The sequence below is a fragment of the Drosophila biarmipes genome, chromosome 2R (genome assembly GCF_025231255.1).
Source record: "Drosophila biarmipes strain raj3 chromosome 2R, RU_DBia_V1.1, whole genome shotgun sequence".
Lineage (NCBI taxonomy): Eukaryota > Metazoa > Arthropoda > Insecta > Diptera > Drosophilidae > Drosophila > Drosophila biarmipes.
The window spans coordinates 21,389,443-21,400,275 of NC_066615.1; the positions used below are offsets into that span (position 1 = coordinate 21,389,443).

Below are 10,833 nucleotides of genomic sequence, written 5' to 3' on the forward strand. Positions count from 1 at the left end.
GCCAAGTGGCCGCCCTAAGAGCCTTACTCTCATTAAACATGTATTAGGGCAAGAACTCCACGTACAACAGCAACAGCGAGTACGAGTGCCTGCCCTGCGCCGAGGGCTGCGACTCCTGCGAGGACTCCTCGCCCTGCATCGCCGCCCTCAACTGGCCGATGCGCACCAGCATCCTGGCGCTGGCCTGCATCGTGATTGGCCTCCTGCCGCCGGCAGCCTGGTTCACCTTCCGCTACCAGCAGGTGAAGGTGAGTCCCAGTATTTCCTCGGTATTTCAGCGCTTTGTATTGGGGTCCTCTAAGTAGAATATCAGTGGTTTGCAGGAAGTCTAAGCGTCACTTTTTAGCCAAAGAAAAACAATTTATATTAGATTGCGTGGTTACAATTATGGAATTATATTTAACTATTGGAGGGGACACGGAAATGAGGGTTGTAAAATCATTTTAAAGGTGGCTAAAAGTAGGCAATACGGTTTTTAAATTGGGAAATGCAATAAACTGGTACCGAAAGAACTTTTATAAGTGATTTCAATTCCTTAGTGAGTATTTAAAGTGAATTTTGTTTGCATATTTTTAGAGACCTTTACAAATTGTATAAGCCCATGAACCCATTTCGGTGATCCTCGTTTCGATTATTAGAATTTGTCTAAAAGTTTGCAACACGGCTTTTGAATTACGAAATTTAATAAAATAGAAACAATGCATACTTTTAGGCAACTTTATAAAAGATTTCCATTCTTTTGCGATTATTTAGAGGACAGTTTTTATTACTCTTTCCTTTAATTTAAGTATGAATTATTATTATTAGATTTATTACAATAAAACCAGAGCCACATCACATTTTTCGTACAAACAAGGTAAAAGAATTCTAATCCGCTTGTGAAAACTCGCATGCTGGCCAGCCCAAATCCGAGTAACAGTTGTGGAATTAAAAGCCCCGATAAGTCTCTAAAAATCCCGACCGGAACTGTAAAACCATTATAATGGCATTATCCCCGAGCAGTCGGAACCTGTCCATCGTTTGTCTTATTTTTTCATTTCGTGTTTTTGTGAGTATCGGTGCGCACTGTCAACTAGCGCTGATCCCGAGCGGGGCCAACCTAACCTGCTGTCATCATTGAGCCGCTAAGCGGCTTAGCATTGTTAGAATCGAGTTAATTTCGAACGTGAGCCTGGCCAGCCAGGAGCACTCCGATGACAGCCGGCAACAGGCCAAGAGGACAGCGGATGTAGTCGCGCATAAGCGGAAGTGCAAACATTCGCACAGCCGGCCACACCCACACCGACATCCCGCTGTTTCCTGTCCCCGGCAGGAAGAGGAAACGGTGAAAGTGGTCAGGGAAAAGGTTCGGCGCCGCAAACTCCACTCGGAGTGTCACTCGGTCGCTCATTAGACCAGAGAACAAGTCCGGCTGCCGGCGTCCAATTGTCTCTGCCGCTCGGATTTAAGCCATTCGCAACTTGTCCACTGCGAATGTAATATGTATGCACTGGGAAAAAACTGTTCCCATATTCAAGCTTATTCATAACCTAATATATTTTTATAATATCTTAATAATATCTTTTTTGTTGAAACAATCTCTGGTCAGTGTGTTGAGAATAGTCTTCCTATTTATGAGAAAATTTCCGTTTCCTTTTATACTTAATTTTTTTGAGTGAACTGATTGCAGAGCGAGAGCTGGTGGCAAGTGAGTTATTCTATTCCCTTGTCGCAGTCTGACATTTGTGTGCTGTCTATGCCGTGCCCCATCTCGCCATCCCCAACTTCCATGTCCCCGGGCTACCATCTCAGAGCCCAACCCCGTGCCCAATCCCACTCCCGTTCCACTTGTCCGCGTCCCAAGGCGCCTGGCCAACTAAACTGTTTTCATTCGTAATGCGATTCCGTCGCATTTGTGTCTCCGGGGAAGTCCCCAGTGGGCGCGAGTGTGTGCGTGGCCAAAACTAATTAAATGGCGCTAAACATGCTGCCAGATCAGAGAACCGAGGTCCTGCAGTGATTTCCTTGTGAAATTGTGCGGATTAAACGATTTCAATTTTAATTTGCAAACTTTTTGCCCTTGCTAGCAAGTGCTTAATTGGAAATGTCTTCTTTTTCAGGTTGTGAGGGCCGCCAGTCCGGCTTTGTTGCGGGTCATTGCCTTGGGGGCATTCTTCATTTACTGCACGGTAAGTAAGGCAAGGCATTACGTTTTCATTTTCAATAAACTGGCACGGATTAGACGTCAATCGAGTGCATGGAAAGCAATTTCGCCATTTATTCATTTCAATTGAGCCGAATTAATTGAGAGCCATCGAGTAGACGGATGCATCCGCTTAGTTGCCAGCCGAAATGAAACATTTCGGAAGAGCCGAAAGAGTCTGTTGAACATTATTACAACTCAATGGAGGCAGTCAGCAGCCATGGAAGCCATAAATAGCCGCAAAATTTGCATTTGCAGTGAAAAATGAGATAGAAATGGGCGCTCGGCAAACAGAGCCCCACCGCCACTCGCCACCGAAACCGTAAACGAAATCGAACTCCATCCCAATGCCCATCAATTTCTACACAATTTAATTTGATTGATTTATGGCTGGCGAGGGAAACTAATGGGATGCCGGCCAAATAAACAACTTTAAGTGAGAGTTCATCGAACATCCGGCGAAGCAGTCTGGCAGGGGGATTTATTTATGTGTGGCAGATTTATTTGCCCGCCATGAGTATCTCTTGACGAGCACACAATGGACCTAGGACTAGGACTAGCACTGGGATGGGAGCCAGGATGGGGCTGGAGAAGGGTCCCTGTCAGCACAGTTTGCTTTATGATTTTTTAATATGTGCAAGGCGTGAAGAAAGCCCAAAATAGAAGCCCATTCAAGTCCCTAAAATAACCTATTGTCCTTGACAGCCTGCTTTGTCGAAAGAAGCTTATTGCCACACTTGTTCGAGGGTTTCATTAAACTGCTGACTGAATGACAAACGCTGGCTTGCACTTAACTTTTCAATGATCATTCGGGGGATTAGCCAGCGAATGCTGCTTTATTGAGTTCTCTTCGGAGAATTTATTGCGTTATATAAGGAGGAAAAAGAACATAATCTTAATAAGGCATAATCTTGTTTCCTTTTGAAAACAGTTTTTCCACTCTCCATTAATCTCTTTATTTGTGATGTATATTCCCCCTGGCAGAACATAGTGATGTACCCCAATCCCAACCTGTACACCTGCACCGCCCGCATTTGGCTGCGGGAGATAGGATTCTCCCTGACCTACGGCGCTCTGATGCTGAAGACCTGGCGGTAAGACGTAGCTACTTCTTATCCCACAGATTCCTGAGACTTCGCTGATTTCGCCCCCAGGATATCGGTGATTTTCCGAGTTCGCTCCGCGAAGGCTGTGAAAATCACGGATGCCGCCCTGCTCAAGCGCCTGGGCATCATCTGCGGGGCGATTGGAACCTGCCTGCTGGTCAGGACCCTCGTCTCGCCGCCGGATGTGGTCGTGGGCCGCACAGCCGACGACCTGAAGGCCTTCCTCTGCAAAACGGACTGGTGGGACTACACATTCACGTCGAGTAAGTGGGGAATACCTAATGCAATATGGCATTCCGGGGCCACTTAGAGGCAACTCCGTCTGTTGGCAAGGGAAAAGCTGCAAAAATGACATGGCAGAACGAACAACTATGTCCTCATAACGCATACGCACCGAATGCCGGGCAAGAAATGCGAGAGTGCAGCAGCGGGCCAACCGCTAGCTATGCACAGTGGGGCGAACACCTGCTGCTCTTGTTGGCTTTGCTCCACCGTCAATATTTTCCCCTCTTTTACCGGCCATTCGCCCTCCGAGCAGATGTCAACTGGCTATCTACCAGGGGTTTTGGGGTGGAAAGTCATTAGAGAACTTTGTTTTATAAAACTTTTTATAGTTATAGTTTTTACATTTTTTAAATACTGAAAAAAAATGTAACTTTTTGATACAGCTCTTATGATTCTTTAATATGTTAAATTCAGTTCTAAGAATGCCGATGGCATTTTTATTAAGAATTCTTGATATGTTAACTTTAAAGTAAGTACAGAAAAATTCAAAATGTTGTATTTTAATCACGATTTTTATTACACATTAAAGTGATGTAGAGTAAGAACTTTTTTGCATTTGTTAGTTTAGGTCCCGGAGTAATGTCGATTAAATAAAACGTAAATCCCCTTTTCCATCATATTTACTAACGAGCAAACCCTTCAAGCACCGATAGCCAGACTAAGGTCCACTCTAACGCGCATATGAATGATTTTTGCTCTTTTACAACCGCCTGGCGACACAGGTTCGTGCCATAAGCCGGGTTGGAGCAGTGGCAGAGTGGATTTCGCCGGGAACACTGCGTCCCACTTGCCAGCTGGCTTAATTAAAAAAGTTGAGGAAGGTCTCGAGTGCTTCTATCTGCATTTGTTCCTTTGTCAGCCACACACGCACAACAATTATCGCCGATTCTGCCGTTCATCACGCGCTTTGGCAGCAGCCGGCTGCTAAATAACTTCATTTGCCTTGGCTGCTGCCCAAAAAAGCGCGTATTACACTTATAATTGCTTGCTGGAACATTTGGCCAAAAAACTAGTTGGCCCTGCGCAACAAGCATTTTCATATTTCCCTGGAAAAAGGGGGTAGCAGCAGCCATGAAAATGTTGGGGCGCTTCTATAGATTCGCCCCAAAGAATATACTTAATAACATAATACTCACTCGCGGTTTTGGTAATTAAACTTCAAAGTTGAGCTGGGCAGCCGAAAAAGTGCGCAAGGCAACTAATCCTTTCCCCACTTCGTTCTCTCATTAACCCATTTCCCAGTGGAGGTCCTGTTCCTCGCCTGGGGCGTGCGCTTGTGCATCATGGTGCGGAAGGCGCCCTCGGAGTTCAACGAGAGCCGCTTCATCTCGATGGCCATCTACAACGAGTTCCTGCTCACCTGCTTCCTCAACGTGTCCATGTAAGTGCCGCCATTTTATTCGCAAACGGTAATTCCTCGAAAATATCTTACAAAGGTAGTATTTCAGATTTCGCAGTAATAATGTTTCCGATTATTTATCATTCACTACTTTATTTTATCAGGAGCCAATAATCCTCAATAGTACCTTTCAAAGGTTGTTTGTCTGCTCTGAGAGTCAACTTATTTAAATTAATACCTTGAATTTAGCGTATTAAAAAGTCATTAAAGGTCCGCCTTTCACTGCTTTCTCAGAAAGCCCTTTGGAAAAATAAATATGCATTCATGCTCTTCTAGTTTTCGCAGAATACCTAAAGTTGTAACTAAAGTCAACATCTATTATTCTCTTCCACTGAAGTTCTTTTGTATCTTTTACATCTAGAGCCCTCATAAAAATACGTTGGCTTGGCAGGAGTTCTATGAAACTTTCAAATGAGTTTTTGCCTGAATATTTTGATTTTAAGGGGAAAACTATTAATTCCCAACCTGAAAACTTAACCTTTTGTTTTTCGAGTAAGCGTAATGATGATAGCCATTTATTTAACCTTTTTCCGAGCTTTTAATAATCAAATTGGTTTTCTGAAGTAACTTTTTTTGATTTCTAAGATTAGATTTCCCTGCGTAATAAGTACATTTGATTTTCTCCCATTTATCCAGGCTCTTCCTGCAGTCGCCGGCCAATCCGGACCTGCTGTACATCATATTTTTCTGCCACACGCAGCTGACTGTGACCCTGCTCCTGGCCCTAATCTTCGGCAGCAAGGTGAGTGTCCTCCTGGCCGGCCATTTAGGCTCTTTCCTGATCCCAGATCGCCCATTTGACGCAGGTGTACATCGTGCTGCGTAGTGGCAAATCGCATCAGGAGAACATCGGCCTGGGCACCAAGGCATCGGGGGCCAAGTTCAATTTTCGTCCCCAAGTGCGCACCTTTGCCAACCCCAGCTCTGTGACCACTTCCACGGCCCCGGTGGCGGGCACCACGTCAGCAGGTGAGTGCGGTATCCAGCGATAGCGGGCAATTGCCCCATTTGTCCTAATGGTCCCGCCAAATCGACGTTTATGACAAACGACAGTGTCCACTTGACAAATGATCTGCGGAGGGGCCGTGCATACAGTGATACGATAGTCGATACATTTGTATGTAGGGAAAAGGGATACATTCAGGGAAATATTATTTTGACATTATAATGGTAATATGTTATATAAATGAACAATATTATCTAACTCCAAGAAAGGAGACGACTTGGATATGGGTTACTTTTCAACACAGAAGAAAAGAAAGTCTAACCTATGTTACTAGGTTTTCCTAAAATACTATAATTACTATTCAGTCCCATTTATGAGATATAATATTTTCATAAAGCTTCATAATAAGGTTTAAACCAAAACGAATTTTGTTTATGTATACCAAATTGAATTACCAATAAAAGATTGCTGACAGTCGGGAAAGAAATATTTTACATAAAAGTATCTTAAAAATCCTTTAAAAATTAAAACAAGCTAAAATTATAAATATAAAATATTAACAACTTGTTTAGGGCATAAAAGGATGAAAAACTTTTTACCATCTTATCAAGTTTAAAGAACTTTTCAACACGTGTTTAATCAATCAATGTGAACGATTGTTCTACAAAAAATAGCTTCTACAAATACCCAATCAACTGGTCTTAGGTAAGCTAAACATTTGTCAAAGGACGAAGGAGTTGCAGTGCCTTCATAAATCATTTTGTGCCCGAAGTTGATAATTGTTTTCCCTGAGTGCAGCGTCGATAAAGTCCTCTCCCGGGCTGACGGTTATTTATGGTGTATTATTTGGCAAATTAAAAAGTGTGCGGGACAGGCGGCGTCGCTGGCACGCTTATCGCCGCTGTCTAGACATGAGCCGTGCCGTACATCCAGTTGACAGGCCCGGATGCTGATTTATGGCCCGGTTCCACCGCTCCTCAAAACAATCTTGGCTGCGGTTAACCCGAGATTCATGTGTGTGTGGGCGAGTATCTGGGTGTGTCCATGTTTTCACGGAAGGAAGCAGCTCCGAGGAGCGAACTTCCGCCAAGTTGCCGCCGACGCCATATTTGTTTATCGCTTCGCTGGCTTTGATGTATAAACAACTATGTGAACTCCCGGGGGTATTGGGCTTCCACCCAGAGCTCGCCACCCGACCAAGCCCCCACCCAAACGAAGGTGGACCCCCTTTTTTGGTTCCCGGGGAATTTTCATCGGCCCGGAGCCACTTTAAAGCTGTGAGGAGTCCGTAATTGAACTATGAAATTGCACGGATGCCACGGCAACGGGCGCCAATAACTTTTGATTAGAATTTTTACTTAAGACCAAAGCGATTTCAGAAATCAAAGTTAGGCTTCGATTGATTGCCCAAAGTTTGATCAAATGAAAATAATGCGCTTGTTATAGGAACGTTCAATTAAAAATTGTAAATATTAATTTCCATCAATTAATATCGCTGCCATGAAGTATTCAGGCATTCCTAGGAAATCATAATTTAAAATAAACAAAATTTTAAAGTGAGAAATAAATACAGGATACTTCAATTATTTTTAGATAACTTTTGATTCGAATGTATTTCAACTTAATTTAGTTTAAGCATACAAATGAAGTTTAGTGAAATGATGAGAAAGCTTCATAACTTTAAAAATATAGTAGTGCGTGTTGTGTGAATTGATTAATTTAAAATATATTGCAGAGCGAGATTGAAATAACGGATAACCTAATGGTTTATAAGACCAGAATTTCTGCCTAAACACAATTTTGTGATTTATTGCGTTTTTTCTGGCGCGAACTTATCAATGCCCATAAAACAATCTAGTAAAAAGAGGAGTAATGTTTGTATTTGCATTTCGAAAGCACATATTAAGGCCTATATTAAAGTCTGCTTTAGGAATTTAATCATAATGACTAGAAAATAAAATGCGAGGAGATCCATTTCGTTAGGAGGTAATTTTCGGGGCCGGCTCCTTTGGCCATTATACCTTTTTGCCTGCCTTTGTTATCGCGGTGTTTACTATTCGGTTTGATGGCGAACCTTTTTAATTTTCTGCGCCCCAGAAGTTTACTGCCAGCCAGCGACGCTTTATGTTTTAATGCTTTATAGGCTCTCAGGCCGACAGAGAGGCTTTTATTTAATTTTTTATTACCTACTCGTATTTCTATTTTAACACAAAACGTAGCGCATTTTTGTGGCTGCGTAAATTGTGCGTTAAATCTACATTTTTTCTGCCGCTCGGCCTTGTCTCTGCTTTTTGCTGGGCGAGTTTTTAAGCGGCTCTCAATTTGCATATTTAAATTGAACAATCACAAAGTAGCAAACACTCAGCCCACACACACACTCGCGGCGGGTTGTATCTGTGTGGCGAATTTTAAGTATTTCGCGGGTGGAAAAAGGAATATGGTGTTGCATACTAAGAGGGGCACACATAATAAATTCAATTTTGGCCACTGTCGACTCCTCCGCTCGCTTAATTTCACAGCCATAAATCTAAATTCATCGGACAGTGGGTACCACAAAAAATCGGGCTGCTTTTAATACACTTACAGGAAACGGGGGTGCCAAAGCCCCCTTCAATCCGTCAAGGAATTTCCCTGGGCTTCCAAGTAGTTCTGATTTCGGACGAAGGGAAACAGCTTGCTTTTTCGGTTTTAAATTTATTTGATTTCCTCCTTATTATTTGAGACTTGATGGCAAGTTGCCTTTGAGTGGACGTGGCTTAAATCATACCGACAGGCTTTCAGCCGCATTGAATGGCCATTTATCATTCCGCCAGCGGAGAGGAAGTCTGCCACTTTTGCGGGCCGAAGTCAAAGCCACAACAGGGTCCAACTTTCCCCTCCACTTTCCCTGCCCTTTCCCTTTCCACAGTCGGTGCAAACATTACGCATTTACATTTGAGTTCGCTTTTGGGGGGCTGGGTAGTGCGAAACTTTTGACACGGACGGCAACTTTTTTAGTGCAAAAGTTGGCAGCGGAGGGCGGGGAGCGGTGCTTTTTAACGCGGCATAAAAACGAAAACACAGCCCCTTTCAGCTTGCCACTCACAAAGCAGATCGTATCTCGCAGCATTTGTAGCCACGTCTGGTTAACCCTTTGGGCTGGCCGAGAGTAAAAGCCCACTGACTTCCAGGCACCAAGACCTCCATTTCAAATGTAATGTTTTCTTTGGGTTACTTACCTTTTTGGAAGTTGTTTATCTAATGTCTTTATAGGGGTTGCCTTAGGAAATGTGATAAACATAAAATATAATTCCCTTTTCTGACTTGAAGTGTAAAAGACACCCTGTGTCCCACCCAAGTTAGATGTGTGGCTCTCGAGATCTTTAAGGTCTACAAAACCAAATGCGATTTAACTAACAAGCTTTATCTTATAACGAGATATATAAAAAGTTCGAATTAATTATGTTGACATAAATAAATGTTAATAATATAGTTATTATGACATCCAAACGCCCACCTCTGCTTCCTCCCCAGAAACCAAGCTGTCCGACCAGGAGGCGCTGGAGGAGATCCGCCAGCTGAGCATGCAGCTGCAGCGCATCCAGGAGATGGCTCCGCCCAAGGGCGTGGCGGTGATGACCATCTCCAGCCTGCTGGACGGCCTGAAGACGCCGGGCGGCTTGATGGTGGTGGCGGCGGCGGCAGGAGCCACTACCCATGGCCATACGCCCGCCTCCGCCCGGGGAGCCCTTCCCCTGTTGGCCCTGAACGTGGAGATGCAGAAGTACAGCCAGCAGAACAACAACGCCAATGGGCGTGGCAGCGCCAGGGCCAGTATTCCCACCATGGTCCTGGAAACGCCCCCGAGCTCCACGCCCCCCTCGGCGGCCTACGAGGAGCGGGCCATGAACACGGAGCTGAGTGGCGACGACTTCCGGGAGCAGCTGCTCCGGCGAACCGCCGACGGGCACATCATCTGCAGTCGCTGCCTGGACGCGTCCAAGGAGCACTACTACTGCTGTCCACCGCGCAGCGCCTGCGATCACATGGGCTCGCCCAAGGACGAGGGCAGCCTGAGCTTCGCCAACATCAAGCTGGAGTGCATGTGCTCCCAGTCGGATGACCTCGACCAGGCCGATCCTGGCCAGCGCAGCCAGAGGAGGCCCACGGTGCGAACGGCGGCGACCAATACTCCGCCGACCAGCTGCAAAAGGCAGCCCCGCAATCTACTGGAGGCCGAGCTCAGCATTTCGTATCAAATTTGTGATAATTGTAGAAGTAAGTACAAGCTAACTGGCCGCCGGAGGAGCGGCAGTTACTCGCAGGCCCAGGCGAACCCGCAGCAGCCCACTGGCCAGCAAGTGCATCCCATCCAAGCCCGCAGCATCGAGGTCCTGGACCGCACGACGGCGGCGCAGGGGGAGGGCGAGGCCAGGACCAAGGCGGCCCACTCCACGGACGACATCGTCCTGTACTCCGCCGAGAAGGAGGAGCTCCTTGTCCAGGGCCAGCTGGAGCCCGACTCCCTGGCTGCTCCCTCCCTGGGCAATGTGTCCAACAACTCGAACAACTCCACCAGCGGCAGTGGAGGCACCACGCGTCCCAAGAGGCCCGACAAGTTGGTCCTGGATCTGAACGATCGGTCCAAGTACACCAAAGAGGTTTCCGTGTAAAGAGAATGAATTTTGGCCAGCCAGGCAGAGCTGTTCGGCAGAAGTCGAGAAAACTATATACTTTTACCAGGATATTATTTTATTTAATAAAAGATTGTATGTCAAACTAGGAATAATATTTCATTCATTTTTCCACAGTTTTGTAGTATGAGCTATTTAAAAATTAAAAAATACAGTTTTTTAAGCGATTTGTTAATTTATACCTGCCCAAATATTTTAGAAAAACTTACCTAAAATAACAGTTTTTAGATATTTTTTAAAGA

The 10,833-nt window shown here is 45.0% G+C and overlaps 1 protein-coding gene across 1 annotated transcript in view; it reads left to right on the forward strand.

The window, feature by feature from the left end:
- Positions 1-10,833, forward strand: part of LOC108022954 (uncharacterized) — a 55,467-nt gene extending 44,634 nt beyond the window's left edge. The window contains exons 7-14 of the mRNA XM_017092169.3: positions 48-248; positions 2,100-2,168; positions 3,167-3,276; positions 3,337-3,551; positions 4,816-4,954; positions 5,609-5,714; positions 5,779-5,941; positions 9,432-10,833. Of these exons, the coding sequence (XP_016947658.1) occupies positions 48-248; positions 2,100-2,168; positions 3,167-3,276; positions 3,337-3,551; positions 4,816-4,954; positions 5,609-5,714; positions 5,779-5,941; positions 9,432-10,570 (2,142 nt within the window). The 3' untranslated portion in view covers positions 10,571-10,833. The remainder of the gene's footprint in view (positions 1-47; positions 249-2,099; positions 2,169-3,166; positions 3,277-3,336; positions 3,552-4,815; positions 4,955-5,608; positions 5,715-5,778; positions 5,942-9,431) is intronic.